This window comes from Hyperolius riggenbachi, chromosome 4 (genome assembly GCF_040937935.1).
Source record: "Hyperolius riggenbachi isolate aHypRig1 chromosome 4, aHypRig1.pri, whole genome shotgun sequence".
Taxonomy (NCBI): domain Eukaryota; kingdom Metazoa; phylum Chordata; class Amphibia; order Anura; family Hyperoliidae; genus Hyperolius; species Hyperolius riggenbachi.
In genome coordinates this window covers 30,883,014-30,907,123 of record NC_090649.1, presented here as the reverse complement: position 1 = coordinate 30,907,123, position 24,110 = coordinate 30,883,014, and the positions used below count along the sequence as shown (strand labels likewise).

Genomic DNA, 24,110 nt, shown 5'->3' with positions numbered 1-24,110 from the left:
GGACATTAGACCATGACTATGGTAGGATTAGAGTGTGAGCTCCTCTGAGGACAGTCAGTGACATGACTATGTACTCTGTATAGCGCTGCAGAAGATGTCAGTGGCAGTGCTATATAAATACATATTAATAATATGGTAGGACATTAGACTATGACTATGGTAGGATTAGATTGTGAGCTCCTCTGAGGACAGTCAGCGACATGACTATGTACTCTGTAATGTGCTGCAGAAGATGCCAGTGCTATATAAATACATAATAATAATATGGTAGGACATTAGACCATGACTATGGTAGGATTAGAGTGTGAGCTCCTCTGAGGACAGTCAGTGACATGACTATGTACTCTGTAATGTGCTGCAGAATATGTCAGTGCTATATAAATACATAATAATAATATGGCAGGACATTAGAGTATGACTATGGTAGGATTAGAGTGTGAGCTCCTCTGAGGACAGTCAGTGACATGACTATGTACTCTGTAATGTGCTGCAGGAGATGTCAGTGCTATATAAATACATAATAATAATATGGTAGGACATTACACTATGACTATGGCAGGATTAGACTGTAATCTCCTCTGAGGACAGTCAGTGACATGACTATGTACTCTGTAATGTGCTGCAGAAGATGGCAGTGCTAAGCTACGTACACACATGCGACAACGATCGTTCGTTGTCAACGACGAACAAACTTTTAATTGAGGAAAGAACGACCTACGTAAAGTTAGTTTTAAAAGGTGTGTAACGATCAGATCGTTAGAACGAACGTTACATCACGTAAAAGCAACTATTGCGCCTGTGCATAAAAATGAAAAGTTCCATGGAGAAATAGAGAAATGCGCATTTCCCCGGTTGACTCCATGTCAGCATACTAATGGGCAATCCCGCCTCCCACTGCCCCAATAGGACGTCTCAAGATGTTAAATAGACCTACCCTGTACTGGGACTGTATTCTTTTTCTCGTCCTCGCCTCCAGCAGAGGATGTTCTCTTGATGGTTTTTTTTTTTGTTTTTTTTTCCTTTTCCTTACCTCCACCTTTTTGTGGGTACCGGCAGGTTTTTTTCTTTGGACCTTTTTTTCCTGCCGGAGTTCACATCTCAGGTTGCTAAAGGCTCCTAAGAGTTGTGAAAACCCCGCTCTTACACTCTCTTGGGGTATGTATTTATATTTTTATATATTGTCCGGGGCACCTTAACACTTAAATAGTGTTGTGGCATTTCCCCTGCAGCTGTTTTTATGTTTAGCCAGTGTTTGTCTGTTTATACATAGTAGTTTTGCCATGCTACGTTTTTCTTGTGGAATTCTAGAGAGTTTTTATCTGCACTGGCTCTCTATCGTTCGGGTTGTGTTTCCGCGTTGCGGTTTCGCTTTCTGTTTGCCTTATTTAGTCCCTGCAGCATCTCTGTGGGTTTCCCGAGTAGTATGGGTCGCATAGCGCGCGCGCGTCTTTTCCGTTTTTTGTAAGTCTATGGGCGGAAGTTGTCCAGCGGCCATTTTGGTTTAGGGCGGGGAGCCTCGGAACGTCCAGCGCATAAAAACAAGCTGGTCAGTAGGTAGTTAGCTTGCGGAGAGGAAGGTTGGAGTGTTGGACGTTCTGGGGTATCTCGTTTTCTTGGTTCAAGGTAAAGGCTGGTTCATATGTTCTATGTGGCTGCTTCAGTTTTTCTATGTTAAAAGGTCTATCTGTTTAACTATACAGCTGCATATAAGTGAAATTCAGGCAAACGTATAGGTGTATATATATATATATATATATATATATATATATATAGGATGGTGTGTACATATGCGGCAGTATGTAATGTATGGGTATATGTGTGTATAATATGTGTATATATATGTATATACGTATATACATGTATATATGTCTGTATATATATGGATTTATTTTGGGTGTAGCATTTTGTTATATATTCTTATAATTAGTGTTTGCTTAGTTAGTGACAGGTGTATTATGTTATTATTACAGCTGCCAAAAAATGGGGAAAAGAAAAATAGAGAGTGAAAAATTAAATAGGTAAGGCTGGTAAGTTAATTTTTTGAATTAATAAAGGTCCATATTTTATCCCAGTAGACTAATTATGTCTCTGGATTTTTTTAACAGATCTAATCAAAAGGATACGGGAACCTCATCTAAAGGTCCTACTTATCCAGTCTCTAGATCTACAAAGTCTAGATCAAGGTCAAGGTCTCCAAATATTAAGTATTCAAGGAGAATATATTCCACAACAAGTGATTCTGACGCAAGTCTGGGTCCTAGCACTAGTAAAGTCGCATTAGCGTCAGTCGCTACTCCACAAACTGATCAATGTTGGATATGTGGCAGACCTCCTCTAAAACATAAAAAAGTTTGCGAACTTTGCCATTTCGACATAGCAAGTGAAGATAGAGAAGTTACTACTCTTATTAAACAAGTTGTAAGAGACACGGTTACTGAATTGAATGAAAAACATTCTTCTGCTGCTCCGAGCTCAATTAAGGATTATTCCAGTGAAGCTTCTTCAAATGAAGACTCTGTGATAGAGGAAGAGGGATTTGACTTCTCCCTTGTTCCTGTGTTTATTTCTCAAATCAAAAGAGCCATAGGGTGGAAGGATACTTCTCATTCACCGAAACACGACAAGAAACGTTATTATAAATTCCTCAATAAAAGTAAAGTTAATTTTCCATTGATGGATGAAATTAAAGAAATTATCCTATATGAGTGGGAAAAAACAGTTAAAAAACCTCCACTTAAAAATAAATAACAAAAATTATATCCTTTGTCTGAAGATGATGAGCTTCTTTTCACATTATCTCCAGTTGTGGACGCATCTTTAATGAGGGTGGTGAGAAATGTTACTTTGCCTCTGGAGGATTCTGTTTCCTTTAAAGACATTATGGATAGACAAATTGATCAGGATATTAAAAGAGCTTTTCTTTCTTCAGGCGAAGCTTCCAGAGCAGCAGTCACTCTCACCTCCCTAGCTAAAGCAATAAAAGTGTGGGTTCAATCTATACAAAGAGAAATTGATACATCATCTTGTTCAGAGCAAGCGGAAATAGCGTTAGACGGATTAAGGTTGGCGGCCGACTTTCTAGGTTCGGCTAGTGTGGACATTGTAAGATCTACCAGTAGGTCCATGTTGTACTCAGTGATGGCGAAAAGGGCTTTATGGCTCAAACCATGGGCAGCGGATCCTACATCCAAGCAAGCTTGGACCAAAATACCCTTCGATGGAAAAAACTTATTTGGGTCCAAATTGGATAATGCCATTTCCAGAGTTACGGGAGGAAGATCTGGGCTCCTTCCTCAAGATCGAAGGTTCTTTAAGCAAAGATTTCCCCAAAACAGAAGACAACCAGGTGGTAATAGATATAATGAAGCAAAGTCTTACATGCCTGGAAAAGCTTTCCGTCGAAACTGGAGGAGACCGCAAACTACCTACCATAAACTGAACAGAAATAAGCCCTCCACTTCTGCTCCGGGTCCTGCTAAGCCTTTTTGAAGGATTGCCCGTCCAAATCTTTCCGGTGGGAGCCAGACTTTCCCACTTCAAGGACATTTGGGCGGGAAGTGTATCAGATCAGTGGGTAAAAAATGTAATTTCTTTAGGTCACAAGTGGGGCTTCAAAAAAGTTCCACTAGATCGTTTTGTACAGACAAGAATTCCAAAAGAAGAAAAAAGACGGTTAACGATGGTAGACTATGTGTCCAATCTCTTACAACAAGGGGCTGTAGTACAAGTTCCACCTTCCCAAAGGGGTACAGGCTTCTACTCTTCGATTTTCTTAGTAAAAAAGAAAACCGGAGATTTAAGGCCTGTACTCGACCTAAAGAGACTAAACAAGAATATATTTCTCCCAAAATTCAAAATGGAAAGTCTTCAGTCTATTCTCCTTGCCGTCCAACCAAGAGATTGGATGTGCTCAGTGGATCTGAAGGACGCGTACTTCCATGTACCCGTACATCCGACGTATCACAAATTCCTGCGTTTTGCGGTAGGGAACCTTCACCTCCAGTTCGTCTGTCTACCGTTCGGGCTCTCTACAAGTCCAAGAACGTTTTCAAAAGTCTTGCTCGCGGTTATAGCATTTGTACGGGTACAGGGAGTACGTGTCCTTCACTATCTAGACGATATAATCATTCTAGCTTCATCAAAGGAAATTCTTATACAACACAGAGAAATTCTCATAAACACTCTTCAAAGTTTCGGATGGATTGTAAATTTCCAAAAAAGCCAGTTATCTCCGACTCGTCAGATGAATTTTCTGGGTGCGCGTCTGGATACAGTAGAGGATACCGTTTCTCTCCCTCAGGAAAAAGTGTGGTCTCTACAGGAGAAAATCAAAGAATTCCAAGAGGCAAAATCAGTATCGGCAAAAATCTGCATGCAGATGTTAGGTCTGATGTCCTCGACGTTTCTAATGGTAAAGTGGGCTCATTGGAATATTCGCCCCCTTCAAATATCATTCCTAAGGCAGTGGGACAAATTCAATATGAATCAGAAGATATACCTGTCACAACATGTAAAAGTATCTCTAAATTGGTGGCTGTCGACAAACAACCTTTTGAACTGTCATTCCATTCAGCAACCTGTTTGGCAAGTGTTAACCACAGATGCGAGTGCAACAGGATGGGGAGCTACATATCAGGGTCAGTTTGCCCAAGGTCTTTGGAACTTTCCAACACAGGGAGTAGTGTCAAACATATTAGAGCTAGAAGCTGTCCACCAGGCTTTATGTCATTTTCTGCCGCAACTAGAGGGAGAACCAGTTCTGTGCAGGTTGGACAACATTTCAGCAGTGTCCTACATCAAAAAACAAGGGGGCACCCACAGCAGGTCTTTGTTAGGGGTTCTCTGTCCAATAATGGAACTAGCTCAACAACATTTACAGAATTTGTCAGCAGTATACATTCCAGGAAGCCAGAATGTGCAAGCGGACTATTTGTCAAGAAATCCAGTAGACAACAACGAGTGGGCACTTCATCCAGAAGCATTCAGGACAATAGTGGAAGCTTGGGGTCTTCCAGAGGTGGATCTTTTTGCTTCAGCGAGCAACCACAAACTGCCTCTTTACTTTTCAAGATACAAGGATCGCAAAGCAGTAGCAGTGGATGCCCTAGTCCAACCATGGAATTTCAAGATAGCCTACGCCTATCCTCCAGTTCCGCTGATTTCCAGATTCCTACTCAAATTGAGGACTCAAAAATTAACAGTCTTGGCAGTCCTACCCTATTGGCCCAAAAGGCCATGGTTTCCTCTTCTGTTGCAGATGAGCGTTCAAAATCCTCTTCACTTACCGAACTTACCAAATCTTCTTTCCCAGGGATCCATACTTCATCAGAATCCTGTACGATTGAATCTGATGGCGTGGCGTTTGAGAGGGCTAGGCTTTTAGCTTCAGGTTGCTCTACAGAAGTAGTAGAAACATTACTAAAGTCTAAAAAACCTACTACTATGGCTTCATATAACAGAGTTTGGGAAGCTTTCAAGTCCTTTGCGACACAATCTGGTTTTTCCTGTAAAGACTTTGCTGTATCTCACCTACTTTCTTTTTTGCAGAAAGGCCAGTGTTCTCCCCAGAGCCTTTCAGCTGGGCGGAGCGCCCACCTGACCCTGCCCTCCCGCCCGGCTGCCGTTTGCACTGGTCTGTAGCAGACTTCCTCTTCTTGAATCATTACAGCGAGCAGAGGCTGCGTCTGTGCAGCCAGCTCTCTGTCATTCAGGGACGATCTCTCCGTTCTCTTCCCCAGCTTCCTTCGTAGTGTAGAGGGGCGGGGAAAGGTCCTGTGAAGTTACAAGCAGGACAGATAAACTTTGCACCGCGGGACGCCTGGCTCTATTCATTCAGAATGGCAAGTCTCCTGTCATTAGGGAGGGGGGAGGGGGGCTGTGCGCTGCGGTGGCAAATGCCTTTTATATGCAGTTAGCTTCACACACTTGTACTGTCCTCACTAACTAGTGATTAAACGATGTGGAGAGGAGAGCTGTAATGTTGCAGCAGATTTCTGCTGATAGATTATAAAAAGATGGCATAACTGACCTTATTTCTAGAAAATAAAAAAGCAGTTTAGCTGTAATTTTATCTAAACTTGGAAAATACTTGTGGTTATTGCAGTCTAAAGTTCAGAGCACTTTATTCAGCAGCCTCCTGCTGATATTCATAGCAGAGTATCTTCACGACAGATGATTGGTCCTCTTAAATTGTGTGTGTATGGTGTGTGTGTGTACAGTGTATAGTGTGTGTGTATGGTGTGTGTGTGTACAGTGTATAGTGTGTGTGTATGATGTGTGTATAGGGTGTGTATAGGGTGAGTGGTGTGTGTGTATGTTGTATGTTGTATGTTGTATGTGTGTATGTATATGTATGTATATATATATATACTGTTTTCCTGTTGTGTGCTGCAGCCCCACTGTACTTATATATTTCTTATGGAGTCTGGGGACCTCCAGCGCTGCGTGCATGCTTTGCATAGAATTGCATAAAAAAATTTGGTTTGTGCTGCTCACCCCTTGGTAATTTATTTATAATTTTCCCCTGTGAGCCTGCATGACCACGCCCACCTCTAGCACAGTTAAGTATATAAATGAGTGCTTTGCACATGTTAAGAGAGTTCGTTTGGTAGCTAGGTGAAGGGTGAGGTGTTTTTAATTTCCTTTTTTTCCATCTAGTTGACATTTTAGGGTTTTTGGTTTAGTTCCCACTAGACTGCTTATAAAAACTGGCATTTTGCATGGTAGAGTAGGACTCACCAGATTGGGGACACTTTGGCGCAGTTGGTGAGCTTAAGCGCGTTAAAGCGTAACCAAGAGCCCCTGTCACTGTTTTCCTGTTGTGTGCTGCAGCCCCACTGTACTTATATATTTCTTATGGAGTCTGGGGACCTCCAGCGCTGCGTGCATGCTTTGCATAGAATTGCATAAAAAAATTTGGTTTGTGCTGCTCACCCCTTGGTAATTTATTTATAATTTTCCCCTGTGAGCCTGCATGACCACGCCCACCTCTAGCACAGTTAAGTATATAAATGAGTGCTTTGCACATGTTAAGAGAGTTCGTTTGGTAGCTAGGTGAAGGGTGAGGTGTTTTTAATTTCCTTTTTTTCCATCTAGTTGACATTTTAGGGTTTTTGGTTTAGTTCCCACTAGACTGCTTATAAAAACTGGCATTTTGCATGGTAGAGTAGGACTCACCAGATTGGGGACACTTTGGCGCAGTTGGTGAGCTTAAGCGCGTTAAAGCGTAACCAAGAGCCCCTGTCACTGTTTTCCTGTTGTGTGCTGCAGCCCCACTGTACTTATATATTTCTTATGGAGTCTGGGGACCTCCAGCGCTGCGTGCATGCTTTGCATAGAATTGCATAAAAAAATTTGGTTTGTGCTGCTCACCCCTTGGTAATTTATTTATAATTTTCCCCTGTGAGCCTGCATGACCACGCCCACCTCTAGCACAGTTAAGTATATAAATGAGTGCTTTGCACATGTTAAGAGAGTTCGTTTGGTAGCTAGGTGAAGGGTGAGGTGTTTTTAATTTCCTTTTTTTCCATCTAGTTGACATTTTAGGGTTTTTGGTTTAGTTCCCACTAGACTGCTTATAAAAACTGGCATTTTGCATGGTAGAGTAGGACTCACCAGATTGGGGACACTTTGGCGCAGTTGGTGAGCTTAAGCGCGTTAAAGCGTAACCAAGAGCCCCTGTCACTGTTTTCCTGTTGTGTGCTGCAGCCCCACTGTACTTATATATTTCTTATGGAGTCTGGGGACCTCCAGCGCTGCGTGCATGCTTTGCATAGAATTGCATAAAAAAATTTGGTTTGTGCTGCTCACCCCTTGGTAATTTATTTATAATTTTCCCCTGTGAGCCTGCATGACCACGCCCACCTCTAGCACAGTTAAGTATATAAATGAGTGCTTTGCACATGTTAAGAGAGTTCGTTTGGTAGCTAGGTGAAGGGTGAGGTGTTTTTAATTTCCTTTTTTTCCATCTAGTTGACATTTTAGGGTTTTTGGTTTAGTTCCCACTAGACTGCTTATAAAAACTGGCATTTTGCATGGTAGAGTAGGACTCACCAGATTGGGGACACTTTGGCGCAGTTGGTGAGCTTAAGCGCGTTAAAGCGTAACCAAGAGCCCCTGTCACTGTTTTCCTGTTGTGTGCTGCAGCCCCACTGTACTTATATATATATATATATATATATATATATATATAGTTACTGTGTGCGTGGGTATGGAGTGTGTGTGTGTGTGTGCATATAGTGTGCGTGTTTGTATGGTGTGTGTGTGTGTGTGTTTTTATCCTGGGCTGCCCCCCACCCATTCAGTAGTACCTAGCCGCCGTCGCGGCGCCCCCCCCCCCAGTGTGATTACGCACCCAGTGTGACCCTCCCCACCCGGCTACTTTTTCATGCCACCCGGCTGGAAAAATATTCTGGGGAGAACACTGAAGGCCTTACACTAGGTTTAGCCTATTCGACTCTTAAACGACACGTCTCAGCCATCTCTTCAGTTTCAGGTACTCAGTGGGCTTTAAATCCTCTGGTCAGACAATTTTTCAGGGCAACAATCAAAATACGTCCACCTATAAAGCCTCGTTTTCCCAAGTGGGATCTCCCTATTGTCTTGGACTTTATAGAAAATAACCTAAACCCTGACACCAAGGAATTGAGTGTTTTTGATCTTACCTTAAAAACTGTTTTCTTAATAGCAATTACGTCTGGTAGACGAGTGTCCGAAATCCATGCATTGTCTAGTGAAGAACCTTATCTAACGTTTTATGAGGATAGACTCGTATTACATCCAGTACAATCTTTTTTACCTAAGGTCACTACGGAATTTCATTTGAACCAGGAATGGTCTCTTCCCAGCTTCAAAAGACTTGATAACCCGGACTGTACACATACGTTAGATCTGCCTTCTACTGTAAGATTATATTTGCAAGTGACAGAGACTTTCAGACAATCGAACAGTTTGTTTGTAATTCCGGCTGGGTATCTTCGAGGAAAGCAGGCCTCAAGTAGGACTATCGCTAGGTGGATTGTCATGCTAATTAAAAAAGCGTATAAAGCTAAAGGCTTTGAGCCGCCTCAGGACATAATTGCCCATTCAACGAGGAGTGTGTCCTCGTCATGGGCTTCCTTTGGAAAGGTGTCGTTACTTAATGTGTGCAAAGCAGCCAATTGGTCTTCTGGACATACATTTCTAAAACATTATCGGGTAGATCCAGCAGTTTTGTCATCAGTACAATTTGGAAAGAAAGTTATTTCCTCATCAACTGTTTCTGCTATTTAATTTTCATCGATTGTATGTTAATTTTCTTTATTAAAGTTTTTTTCTGGCATTCCCACCCTTTGTTCTGGCTAGTTAATACCCATTAGTATGCTGACATGGAGTCACCAGGGAACTAGGAAAATTGTATACTTACCTTCGGTAATTTTCCTTTCCTGGTGTACTCCATGTCAGCATACGGCCCGCCCTGTGCTGTCGGCTCGTCCTAGTTACATAGAATACAGTCCCAGTACAGGGTAGGTCTATTTAACATCTTGAGACGTCCTATTGGGGCAGTGGGAGGCGGGATTGCCCATTAGTATGCTGACATGGAGTACACCAGGAAAGGAAAATTACCGAAGGTAAGTATACAATTTTCCTAGGTCAAGCCTAGTACGAACGACTGTTTCCAACGATGTACTACTTTTGAAAACGATCGTCGTTGGAAAAAATCCGCCAAGCTAGATCGTTCGTTTTTAACGATCTAGCTCATCTGTCAGACTTAATGGTCGTTGGCTGCTTTTTTTTAAACGATTGTCGTTTGAAACGATCGGTGAACGATCGTTTCAAACGACTATAGTCGCATGTGTGTACGCACCTCTATACTGCACATAATGATAATATGCAGTGTTCTCCCCAGAGCCTATTAGCCAGGCGGAGCGCCCACCTGGGTCTTTGTTCCCGCCCGGCTGCTGTGATTAGGCTCCATCTACAGCAGAGACTCAAAACCCCGTGCAGAGGAATGATTCACAACTTCGTGCAGAGTTTTGAATCATTCCTCTGCACAGAATTTTGAATCATTCTTCTGCACAGTGCCACAGAGTTTTGAATCACTAGGCACAGCTCGGAATGCAGAGACATCTCCGCCCTCCTCAGCTCCTTCCTATCAGCAGCGTGGAGGGGCGGGGAAAGCTCCTAGTACAGAGCAGAGATGAGTCAGACCGCGGGAGCTTTCAGCTGCAGTCCAGGTACAGAATAGAATGTGCAGCTCTATTGCTCTCCTGTTGGTGAGTCACCTGATCTCCCCCAGCTACTACAGTGCACAGACGCTCTCCTTTCCCTGCAATGTCCAGAAACATCAAATACTGGCTGATTAACACAACACATTTCTTTTTTTCTACTGATAATACAGATAACAAGCTGTTTACAGGATCTGTAACCTGAACCTGGTGCTGCATTCACTCTGCCTCCTGTGTTCCTGCACTTCATCACAAACTGACCCCCAAGTTTTCAGTTAAATCACTGAGATATCCAGCTTCCAGTATGGGCAAATGAATGGCAAAACGTTCAGTACAGCATGTTTCACTTGTCTTTTCTCAGCAGTTACAGGTTTAGGTTGAACAGAAGATTTACAGCCATCCAGTTCAGCCAGAATACTAAATCATTGTAGCATGGTTATTACAGTCTTCTCTGGAGTTCTCACCATGATTGTCACCTGCCTGTGTGATTTTAGTCAGCACTTGTCTGCTCCTATACAGCAGCAGGAGTTACATACATTGCATGCTGGGAGTGGTTAATGATGCCTGGTCATATATGTGATGATGGGGGCTATGGCACTAAGGCCCCATTCACACTGCGGTGCTTTTCAGGGAATGTCCAGAGCTTTACTGAATGCCAGCAAAGAGAAGTACTATGACAAAGTTGCCCTGTGGTAGCATTCACACTACAGTTGCAATTTGTATGAAAATACAGTTGCAATTTGTATGAAAATATCATACATACAGAGCATTTTGGAAGCGCTGGCAATGTGATTTTTGTTTCTCAAACAAGTTACCCCCCCCCCCCCTTCCCCCAAACCAGCACCCAGCATGATCTAGACATCTCCTCATCTAGTGTGACCCTCCCTCTCCAGCGTTTTCTTACTTTCTCACCCAGCAGCACCCAGCGTGACCTTACTTCCCCACCCAACTACTTTTTCGTGCCACCCGGCTACAAAATATTTCTGGGGAGAACACTGATATGGTAGGACATTAGATTATGTCTATGGTATTAGATAGTGAGCTCCTCTGACGACAGCCAGTGACATGACTATGTACTCTGTAAAGTTCTGTAGAAGATGTCAGTGATATATACTGTAAATACATAATATTAATATGGGAGGACATTAGATTATGACTATGGTAGGATTAGATTGTGAGCTCCTCTGAGGACAGTCAGTGACATGACTATGTACTCTGTAATGTGCTGCAGAAGATGTCAGTGCTATATAAATACATAATAATAATATGGTAGGACATTACACTATGACTATGGTAGGGATTAGATTGTGAGCTCCTCTGAGGACAGTCAGTGACATGACTATGTACTCTGTAAAGTGCTGCAGAAGATGTCAGTGATATATACTGTAAATACATAATAATAATAATAATATGGGGGGACATTAGATTATGACTATGGTAGGATTAGATTGTGAGCTCCTCTGAGGACAGTCAGTGACATGACTATGTACTCTGTAATGTGCTGCAGAAGATGTCAGTGCTATATAAATACATAATAATAATATGGTAGGACATTACACTATGACTATGGTAGGGATTAGATTGTGAGCTCCTCTGAGGACAGTCAGTGACATGACTATGTACTCTGTAAAGTGCTGCAGAAGATGTCAGTGATATATACTGTAAATACATAATAATATAGTAGGACATTACACTATCACTATGGTAGGATTAGAGTGTGAGCTCCTCTGAGGACAGTTAGTGACATGACTATGTACTCTGTAATGTTCTGCAGAAGGGTCAGTGCTATATAAATACATAATAAAAATATGGTAGGACATTAGACTATGGCTATGGTAGGATTAGAGTGTGAGCTCCTCTGAGGACAGTCAGTGACATGACTATGTACTCTGTAATAGGCTGCAGAAGATGTCAGTGTTATATAAATACATAATAATAATATGGTAGGACATTAGACTATGACTATGGTAGGATTAGAGTGTGAGCTCCCCTGAGGACAGTCAGTGACATGACTATGTACTCTGTAATGTGCTGCAGAAGATGTCAGTGCTATATAAATATATAATAATAATATGGGAGGACATTAGATTATGACTATGGTAGGTTTAGATTGTGAGCTCCTCTGAGGACAGTCAGTGACATGACTATGTACTCTGTAATGTGCTGCAGAAGAGGTCAGTGCTATATAAATACATAATAATAACGCATGACATTAGACTACGCCTATGGTAGGATTAGAGTGTGAGCTCCTCTGAGGACAATCAGTGACATGACTATGTACTCTGTAATGTGCTGCAGAAGATGTCAGTGCTATATAAATACATTATAATAATATGGTAGGACATTAGACTATGACTATGGTAGGTTTAGAGTGTGAGCTCTTCTGAGGACAGTCAGTGACATGACTATATACTCTGTAATGTTCTGCAGAAGGGTCAGTACTATATAAATACATAATAATAATATGGTAGGACATTAGACTAGGACTATGGTAGGATTAGAGTGTGAGCTCCTCTGAGGACAGTCAGTGACATGGCTATGTATTCTGTAATGTGCTGCAGAAGATGTCAGTGCTATATAAATACATAATAATATGGTAGGACATTAGACTATGACTATGGTAGGATTAGATAGTGAGCTCCTCTGAGGACAGGCAGTGACATGACTCTGTACTCTGTAATGTGCTGCAGGAGATGTCAGTGCTATATAAATATATAATAATAATATGGTAGGACATTAGACTATGACTATGGTGGGATTAGATTGTGAGCTCCTCTGAGGACAGGCAGTGACATGACTCTGTACTCTGTAATGTGCTGCAGGAGATGTCAGTGCTATATAAATATATAATAATAATATGGTAGGACATTAGACTATGACTATGGTAGGATTAGAGTGTGAGCTCTTCTGAGGACAGTCAGTGACATGACTATGCACTCGATTTGTGAAATAAATGTTCAAACACAATATAAATAGCATATAAATACGTCAAAAAGGAAAAAATTAGGAGGCGGAACCATGGCAAAAAAAATCGGGGCAGTGCAAACTAGAAACAATGAAGTTATTCTGATTTGAAGCTGCATATAATTTACATGAAATTTGAATATCTGGAGAAGTTATTTGCATTTCATTGATCATTCCTAGTGATCAGCAGGACAACAGAGAGGAGAGGACAGATTTCAGTGAATCCGAGATGACAGGTATGTGGAGGCTGCCATATTTAGTTCCTTTTAGGCTACTTGCACACCAAGACGTTGCGTTAGGTGGCACGTTAAGGTCGCATAACGTGCACCTAACACAACGTATGGTGCTGCAAGAGCCGACGGTAGAGTGAGCCGCGTTAGGCGGCTCTATTCCGATAAAGTCTCCCAGAGTGGCGCTGATTGGCCGGCGGGACCACGTGATGCAGAGCGAGACACTCCGCATCACGTGGTCCCGCCGGCCAATCAGCGCCCGCCAGTGCAGTGAATATTAAGTAGCCATGTGCGCGGCTACTGTAGCTGGCTCTCCCCGCCTCCTCTCCGCCCCCCACTGCGCATGTGCAAACAGTCTAACGTGGCTATAGCCGCTCTAACGCCGTAGCATGCTGCACTTTCTGGACAACGTACAGCGTTACATGTAACGAAACGTGGGCTGTGTGAACAGCCCACTTGAGTTACATTGCTGTGCGTTGGGGGAGCGTTACAGGCTGCACTAACGTGCGCCTGTAACGTCCCTGTGTGTAAGCAGCCTTAAACAATACCAGTTGCCCGGCTGTCCTGCTGATCCTCTGCCTCTAATACTTTTAGCCATAGCCCCTGAACAAGCATGCTCCAGATCAGGTGTTCCACATTATTGTCAGATCTGACTGGATTAGCTGCATGCTTGTTTTTGGTGTGATTCACACACTACTGCATGCAAATAGATCAGCAGGGCTGCCAGGCAACTGGTATTGTTCAAAAGGAAATACATACGGAAGCCTCCATACCACTCTCACCTTGGGTTCGCTTTAAAGGAGTTTTCAGGCTAAAAATGTCCAAAATGAGCTTTACTCATATAATTGTAGAAAGAGAAAGCCCATATATATAGCACCACTCTAAATCAATTAATAATATAACAAAATTTTATTTCAAAAAGCTGTATGATAATTATTGACACAATGGGGAGTTCAATACATAAAAACAATTACAAAAGACCACATAGTCCTAAAACACCAGCTGCAATAATTCATATAACCTATGTATATGTATATAAATGGAATAATTCCAATAAATATAAATGCCAACTTGGTGGGCTGCAAATAAGAGCCCACCAGTGGTAGAACCCGGGTTCAGTATCTACATAAAGTGCACAATAAAAAACATACCGTATTTTGCGCCGTATAAGACGCTCCGGAATATAAGACGCACCCAGGTTTAGAGGGCAAAAATAAGAAAAAAAATACTAAACCTGGTGCGTCCATATTCCAGGAGCGCCTTGTACATGGTATCCCTCAAATGGTGTCCTCGTGTCTCCCGATGTGTCCTTATGTCTCCCCCATATATCCTTCTGTATCCTCCATGTCTCCCCCATGTGTCCTCCTGTCTCTGCCACATGTGTCCTCCTGTCTCCCCCAGTGTCCTTCTGTCACCCCCACCATGTCTCCTCCTGTTTCTTATGTGTCCCCATGCATCCTCCCCCTTATGTGTCCCCATGCCCCCACCCCATGGTCCTCCTCTCACCGCCATGCATACTCCTGCCTCCCCCTCCATGTCTCCCCCATGTGTCCTCCTGTCTCTGCCACATGTGTCCTCCTGTCTCCCCCAGTGTCCTTCTGTCACCCCCACCATGTCTCCTCCTGTTTCTTATGTGTCCCCATGCATCCTCCCCCTTATGTGTCCCCATGCCCCCACCCCATGGTCCTCCTCTCACCGCCATGCATACTCCTGCCTCCCCCTCCATGTCTCCTCCATGGTCCTCCTTTCACCCCAATGTTTCCTCCTGTCTCCCCTACGGTCCTCCTGTCTCCTCCTCCATGTCTCCTCCTGTCCCTTCTGATTCCCCCATGGCCCTCCTGTCAGCCCATGTGTCCTCCTGTCACCCCCACCATGTCTCCTGCTGTCTCCCCCAAAGTCCACGTCTCCTGTCGCTTCCATGTCACCCCATATGTCTTTCCTCCCCCATGGTCCTCCTGTCCCCTGCATGTGTCAGCGGCTCCCCCCGCCCCCTCCCCTTGCGTTGTGAGGCCCCCACGGGTGTTTATCGCCAGCTGCTTACCTCATCCGTCATGCCCACGTGGACTGCAGACCTCCGGCTTCTATGTGCAGCTTCTTCTAGTGCCGGCGGCTTCTAATGACGCGTCATTGATGACGCGTCATTAGAAGTCGACGCGTCACTAGAAGTGCCGTTAAAGTCGGCACAGAATTACGCAAAAATTATGGGAAATGGTGAAATTACCATTCCTGATAACGTTCACAAACAAAATCAATTACGATTGTACCAGAAATTTACCATTACAATTTTGCATCATAATTGTGATAAACGATGCAAGATTACGGTTAAGGCTGCTTTCACAGTAAGACGTTACAGGCGCACGTTAGTGCAGCCTGTAACGCAGCCCCACCGCACAGTAATGAAAGATCAATGGGCTGTTCACACTGCCCACGTTGCGTTACATTGTAACGCAGCACATCTGTTGAGAGTGCTGCATGCTGTGCGTTATGCGCGGCTAAGCCGCGTTAGACTGTGCGCACATGCTCAGTAGTGTTGGAGGAGGAGGTCTTCCCTCCTCCTCCTTGGCCAGGCACATGGCTAATTAATATTCACTGCACGGTGTGACGTGCAGTGTTTACTTCCTGGAGCGGCCGCTCTGTGCGGCGATTGGCTGGCGGGACCACGTGATGCCGCATGCGTCCAAGAGTACGCATCACGGACGCCAGAGTGAGCTGCACAACGCGGCTCGCTCTGACGTCCACATCCAGCACCACCAGGCGTTGCGTTAGGGGCACGTTATGCGACCATAACGTCCCCTAAAACGCAACGTCTTGGTGTGTAAGTAGCCTAAGTGAAATTCGTGCTCATCACTTGCAAGGGGTAGGAAACACAAAGTTATAGCCGATGGGCAGCACCAAGGAGGAAACAGCTGTAGAGAAATGTGTAAAGGAGTCCCACCCACAAATAAACAGGGCTGGCTGTTTATTACCTAGATAGAGAATCAGACCAGAGCCAGCGGGACACTAAACAATTTGTATGGCAAAAAGATCAGCACACTAATGCTACATACACACTTGAGATAAAAGTCTTTGGAAAATGAAAGATCACAGACCAATTTTACCCCCTTCCATGTAGTATGAGAGCCATACTCTACACAGTCTATTCTATGGAGCTGCACTCCCCATCAGACAGAAATCTTACCCCCTTCCATGTAGTATGAGAGCCACACCTACACAAGCTATTCTATGGAGCTGAACTCCCCATCAGACAGAAATCTTACCCCCTTCCATGTAGTATGAGAGCCACACCTTCACAGTCTATTCTATGGAGCTGAACTCCCCATCAGACAGAAATCTTACCCCATTCCATGTAGTATGAGAGCCACACCTACACAAGCTATTCTATGGAGCTGCACTCCCCATCAGACAGAAATCTTACCCCCTTCCATATAGTATGAGAGCCACACCTACACAGTCTATTCTATGGAGCTGCACTCCCCATCAGACAGAAATCTTACCCCCTTCCATGTAGTATGAGAGCCACACCTTCACAGTCTATTCTATGGAGCTGAACTCCCCATCAGACAGAAATCTTACCCCATTCCATGTAGTATGAGAGCCACACCTACACAGTCTATTCTATGGAGCTGAACTCCCCATCAGATAGAAATCTTTGCAAGATGCTGCACACACAGATGCTGTAGACCAGGGGTCCCCAAATGTTTTGGGTCGAGGGCCGGGTCAACATACTTCAGACTGCTGGGGGGCCAGAATATACATAAAATGATGTATTTGCGGGCCAGACAGTGAAGCATACCTAGGTGACAACCTGAAGTCCAATTAGACAGCAGTGTCACCTGATGTGGAATTTGATTGAAAACCAGCAAAATGACTGCTTTCTGGCTTCCATGTGGAATGGTGGTGCCAGCACTGCTATTCTATATGTGAACCACCACCAATATTAAAGATGTAGCTGACTGCATCTATAAGTAATACATTTTGTGTGTCGGGAGCCGGTAAAAAAGCCTCAGGGGGCCGCATTCGGCCCGCGGGCCTTAGTTTGAGGACCACTGCTGTAGACATTCAAAAAATCTGTTCCTGCAAAAGATCCGTTCCTGCAAAATGCATTCATAGTCTATATCTGCAGCGGATCAGTGAATAATGGCGCACAGCGCCTATGCATAAAAATGGCGCCGCATTAAAAAGATATGCTTATCGCTACTTATCGTTAGTACTGCATAAGAATGGCGCACAGGGAAAAAAGAAGGAAAACGGCACACACTAACGTTATTTATCAATAGCGCCGTTCATATGCCAAACCGCAGACGTTATTGCGCACAGTAACGTTATTTATCAATAGGCACCACCAGGGGGGTCTTAGGTTTAGGCACCACCAGGGGGGGCAGTCTTAGGTTTAGGCACCACCAGTGGGGGGGTCGTCTCTTAGGTTTAGGCACCACCGGGGGGGGGGTCTTAGGTTAAGGCATTACCGGGGGGGGGGGGGGTCTTAGGTTTAGGCACCACCAGGGGGGGGGGGGGGGTCTTAGGTGTAGGCACCACCAGGGGGGGGGGGGTCTTAGATTTAGGCACAACCGAGGGGGGGGGGGGGGGTTAGGTTTAGGCACCAGTGGGGGGGGGGGGGTCTTAGGTTTAGGCACCACTGGGGCGGGGGGGGAGGGGGGGGGGTGTCTTGGGTTCAGGCACCACCAGGGGAGGGGGGTCTTAGGTTTAGGCACGACCAGGGGGGGGGGTCTTAGGTTTAGGCACCACCGGGGGGGTCTTAGGTTTAGGCACCACCAGGGGGGGGGTGTCTTAGGTTTAGGCACCACCAGGGGGGGGGTGTCTTAGGTTTAGGCACCACCAGGGGGGGTCTAGGGGTTAGGGATAGGTACAGAGAGGGTTCTGTGTGTTTACACTATGTGGCTACCGTGTTTCCTCAAAAATAAGCCCTCCCACAAAACTAAGCCCTAGCTGGGGAGGTGTGCAGTCTCTTACCGCACCCCCCTTGTGGCCGCGTCCAGGGCCGAGCCTGGGCGGGTGCTGCGGGTGCAAGGCACCCAGGCGCCTGCCTCTGAGAGGCGCCTCCCACTGTGGCCGCCGCTCCCTCCCTCCCTCTAGCCACCGGCGCCGCTGCGTCAGACCTCGATCAGGCGGGCGGGCGCTAGGACCTAGCACGCCGCACTGATATGCGGAAGTGACATCACTTCCGCATATAGAGCGGGTGCGTCCGGCGCCTTCTTACTGGTCGGGTCGCCCGCTGATTGAGGTCTGACGCTGCTGCACAAGTTGAGGGGGGAGCGACGGCGGCGGCGGCAGGGGAGGGTTGGGTGCGCTCCTGTCACTCACTACCTAAACGGGGACCCTATACCCCCTGGCTACATATACTGGTCACATATACCCCTTGGCTACATATCCTGGGCACATATACCCCTGGCTACATATCCTGGGCACATATACCCCTGGCTACATATCCTGGGCACATATTACCCCCTGGCTACATATCCTGGGCACATATTACCCCCTGGCTACATATCCTGGGCACATATACCCCTGGCTACATATCCTGGGCACTTATTACCCCCTGGCTACATATCCTGGGCACATATACCCCCTGGCTGCATATACTGGTCACATATACCCCCTGGCTACATATCCTGGGCACATTTTACCCCCTGGCTACATATCCTGGGCACATTTTACCCCCTGGCTACATATCCTGGGCACATATTACCCCCTGGCTACATATCCTGGGCACATATTACCCCCTGGCTACATATCCTGGGCACATATTACCCCCTGGCTACATATCCTGGGCACATATTACCCCCTGGCTACATATCTTGGGCACATATACCCCCTGGCTACATATCCTGGGCACATATACCCCCTGGCTACATATCCTGGGCACATATATCCCCTGGCTACATATCCTGGGCACATATACCCCCTGGCTACATATCCTGGGCACATATATCCTCTGGCCACATATACCACCTGGCCACATATCCTGGGCACATATACCCCCTGGCTACATATCCTGGGCACATATACCCCCTGGCCTCATATCCTGGGCACATATACCCCCTGGCTACATATCCTGGGCACATATACCCCTACCTACATATCCTGGGCACATATACCCCTACCTACATATACTGAGGACATATATCCCTGGCTATATATTCTGGGGACACTGGCTGTTTGTCATTATGTGCATTTACTGGTGAAAATCTGTCTTATTATGTGCATTTGCTGGTGAAAAGCTGTCTTGTTATGTGCATTTGCTGGTGAAAAGCTGTCTTGTTATGTGCATTTGCTGGTGAAAATCAGTCTCTTGTTATGTGCATTTGCTGGTGAAAAGCAGTCTCTTGTTATGTGCATTTACTGGTGAAAATCTGTCTTATGTGCATTTGCTGGTGAAAAGCTGTCTTGTTATGTGCATTTGCTGGTGAAAAGCAGTCTCTTGTTTTGTGCATTTGCTGGTGAAAAGCGGTCTCTTGTTATGTGCATTTGCTGGTGAAAAGCGGTCTCTTGTTATGTGCATTTGCTGGTGAAAAGCTGTCTCTTGTTATGTGCATTTACTGGTGAAAAGCTGTCTCTTGTTATGTGCATTTACTGGTGAAAAGCGGTCTCTTGTTATGTGCATTTACTGGTGAAAAGCGGTCTCTTGTTATGTGCATTTACATGGGGAAAAGCTGTCTCTTATGTGCATTTAGTGGGGAAATTTTGTCAGTAAAAATAATCTTTTGTCAGTAAATTTTTAGGTATTTGTCAGTAAAAAATAACGTGAATAGTTGGCAACACTGGCAGGCTGTGTGGCGCAACGGTAAAGATAAAGGCAGCCCACGTTGGGCTTGGCAGGGGGGAGGAGCCGACGACAGCGAGCGAGAGTAGGGTGGCCGCAGGCAGCCATAAATACGCAGTGTGTGACTGCGTCGCACTTGCAGAGCCTCTCAGCCTGAGTCAGTTCAGAGACTAGCAGACTCCCAGGCAGCCAAAGCCAGCCAGGAGCAAGCCCATGGAAGAGGGGTAGGAATGGGGTATCACATGCATGCGTAAAGAGGTGGAAGGTGTGGGTGTGATTAGCCAGGACATGGGTGTGGTTATGTGGTTGGGCGCGGTTAATTTAACCACTCCCATAGGCGCCAGAGAAAATCTTGCACCCAGGTGCCAGGCACCCCAGGCTCACCCCTGGCCGCGTCCCCCTCTATTCGCCTGTAAATGGCTCCAGTATCCTAAGATGGTTTACTTTTATGGTTAACACTTTGACCTGTTCGCCGCACATGTGCTGTATGCCAGGTCGGCTCCGGGACCGCGCTCCCCTCTCATCCTGTTCAATGTCTATCCGCCTTATCTACATTTAGGTCTTCCAGCTTCCTTAAACTCAATATGAGTAAAACGGAGATTGTGATATTTCCACCTTCGCTCTCTGTTCCACCTCCCATTGTCACAATCAATGTAGATAACACCCCAATAGCATCAACCCCTAATGCTCGTTGCCTAGGGGTAACTCTGGACTCTGAGCTCTCCTTTATACTGCATATCAACACATGAACTACATCCTGCTACTTCCATCTCAAAAACATTTCCAGAATCCGTCCCTTCCTTTCACAAAAAGCAACTAAAATGCTTGTGCATGCCCTAATCATCTCCCGTCTTGACTACACCCTACTCTGTGGTCTACCAAAAAGCAGACTGGCACCTCTCCAATCCCTACTAAACTCCGCTGCCCGTCTCATCCACCTCTCTTCTAGATCCTCTGAGGCAGCCCCTCTCTGCCAATCCCTCCATTGGTTACCAGTTGCCAAAAGGATCCAGTTTAAACGCTTGCATACAAAGCTATCGCCTCCATACATTTCCTCTTGAACCTCCCTGGTGGTTAATTTTTTTTGCCAAATGGGCAAAAATCCTTTTTTTTTTTTATTTTTTTTTTGTTTCATGTAAAGCTACCAGAGTGGTAGCTACATGAAACACCACTAGAGGGCGCATGTGTCCCTCTAGTGCGATCGTCGCCGGCACTAATAGCAAACAGGGGAGCGCGTATATAACGCGTTCCCCTGTTTGGCTTCTCCTGTCGCCATGGCGACGAACGGGATGACGTCATGGATGTCAGCCGACGTCCTGACATCAGGCGCACCCGATCCAGCCCATAGCGCTGCCCGGAACTCATTGGTCCGGGCAGCGCAGGGCTCTGGCGGGGGGGGGCCCTCTTTCGCCGCTGCGTGCGGGCGATCGGCGATCAAGCTGTGCGCACGGCTAGCAAAGAGCTGGCTGCGCGCACAGCCATTTGAATAGGGCAAATCGCCCCAGTAGAGCCGGAGAAATCCTCCTGCGCGGCATAGCCCGAGCTCAGCTTGGGCTTACCGCCAGGGAGGTTAATGTCCAGATACCCCCCCGGCCGGACCCTCCGTTCCTCACAGGAGACCCTTTTATCCTCCGGCCTAGTCACCTCCTCTCACTCTCGCATCCAAGACTTCTCACGGGCTATCTCTTTCCTTTGGAACTCTCTCCCTCAGCCGGTTCGTCATGCCACAACTCTGGAAACCTTCAAACATACTCTGAAAACACACCTGTTCCAACAAGCCTATAAATTGCTATAGGCAGCACTGAAGGCACACTGGCTCACCCACTAATCCGTGTTTCCTTCCCTGTTTTTTCCTCCCCACTACCCTCTAGATTGTAAACTCGCAAGGGCAGGGACCTCCTCCTAGTGTTTCTCATATTGCTGTAATTTTAACATATGCACATGTACCAACTATACATCAACTATGTATGTATTTGCACTTATTCTATTCAATGCCATGACTGTACAGTGTCTTTTACTTCTCATGTATATTTGTTCCCCATTATTTGTTTGTACTATGTATAGCGCTACGGAAGATGTTGGCGCTATATAAATAATAAAAAAATAATAATAATGTGCGCACACATGCCTATGCATCCCCGACGTGGTCACAAAGAAGCCACATACAGCACATGTGCAGGGAATGGGTCAAAGGGCCCCGACCATCTTAGGATACTGGAGCCAAGGGAGGTGCGGTAAGAGACTGCACACTTCCCCATACACTAGCATAGCGTCCGATTTTCTACCGTAAGAAAATAAGACATCCCCCGAAAATAAGCCAGAGCACAAATTAATATGAGACAGTGTCTTATTTTAGGGAAAACACGTTATGTATGTGCCCAACATTATGTACATTTCCAATTTCAATGTATTTCATTGCAAATGCACACGAAAAATCATGCATAGAAAACGCGAATGAAAATGTGACTGCGGAGTGCCGGACTCCCCATTTCCCTCCTGAAAAAAGAAATGTGTATTTCCTGCCTAACACTTCAACCACCTCTGCAAGCAGCCATGTCTGCACTGACTCGTGTTGTGCCGAGTGGCACCAAATTAGCTAGTCTACATACACTACTAGACATGACATGTTCATATCTTCATACACAATCTCATATATACAGATATAGGGGATGAATCTCACCTGCTGGCTGACTATAGATCCAGATCAGGGGCACCCCAACAATGATGAACAGTAGGCCCACCACAACGATCACTGTGGTCACTGGGTGTTCCCTCAACCAGATGAAGGCTCCCTGGATGCAATTTCTGAAGTTGTTCTCCCCCTGAAACACCAGTAGATGAGTTAGTGGTTTATTAAGGTGCCCATACACATAGATCAACCATCAGATAGATCTGAATCATCCATTCTGATCAGAGAGTGGTCTGTTGCCAGGCGACACACTGTACCTATACAAAGGGGCTCTCTGGCTGGCTACCTAACCGGGGGTGTTATGAGCATTTGTGGGCTATGCACTCACTTACACAGCCCAGCACCGCTAACAGAGACCTACACCACAGTGACACCACAGACCTACACCACAGTAATTCCCATGCAGAGGCTGAAATCAGGAAACCACAATCTGTGACAGTCTGTGGTTTGGACAACAATCTGCAGAGGATAAGAGCGGAGCAAAGCCGCTGAACCTGCTTGAGTGACAGCGTATAACCTTTCTGGCATTCGCATAACTTGCGGCTTGCTTTATTAGACTGCTTACATTGCATCTGTTTGAGACTCTGGTATTAAGAACTGTTATTGAGAATTCTTAGGAGAACCTAGCTTGTTCAAAAGGGAACGTTTCAGTAATGCTGTGGTTGTACGAGATTCCTGTGTGTGTGCATCAGGGGGTTGTATGATAAGTGTAAAGGCCCGTACCCACTATGCAATTTTTTCCGATGGACGGCAATTTCTTTGATCTTGTCTGCGATCACGCGGTGTGGGTACAGGCATGCAATCACGCAAACGGTGGATCAGATATTTAAGATCATCGACGGCTCAGCACAAATTACAGCAATCGCCTGACTTCCTGTTTGCGCCCATTGTGTGTACCCGCCGGGTGGAAGATGGATCGTGGAACGCTCATCGTCAGGGGGACAGTGCTGGATCCATCTTCTTCCGTCGGGTGGGGAGTGTTGATTTTATGGATTTTAAACCGGTTTAAAATCTTGGTGTGTTAACAAATGTATCTCTTATCGAATCTGATTAGAGATAAATTTGTCTTTGTCAAAGCTGCCCATAAACTACAGGCCGATTCCCGTCCGATTTCAGCATGCGATCTTCAGGGAATCAGCTGAGCCCACCGCATCCGCACCGCCGCTGCCCCCAAAATGTATAACTGTGCCCCCCAGTGTGTGCATTTATATTACTGTAGCAGCCTCTCTGTGTGGTGTCCG

General features: G+C 45.5%; 1 protein-coding gene across 2 annotated transcripts in view; it reads right to left on the bottom strand.

Annotated features, from left to right (window-relative positions):
• The window catches only part of LOC137570323 (C-type lectin domain family 2 member D-like), a 106,550-nt gene that overhangs the window by 61,403 nt on the left and 21,037 nt on the right, over window positions 1-24,110 (bottom strand). For both annotated transcript variants that reach the window (XM_068278969.1, XM_068278970.1), the window contains exon 5: window positions 22,861-23,002. In XM_068278969.1, the coding sequence (XP_068135070.1) occupies window positions 22,861-23,002 (142 nt within the window). The remainder of the gene's footprint in view (window positions 1-22,860; window positions 23,003-24,110) is intronic.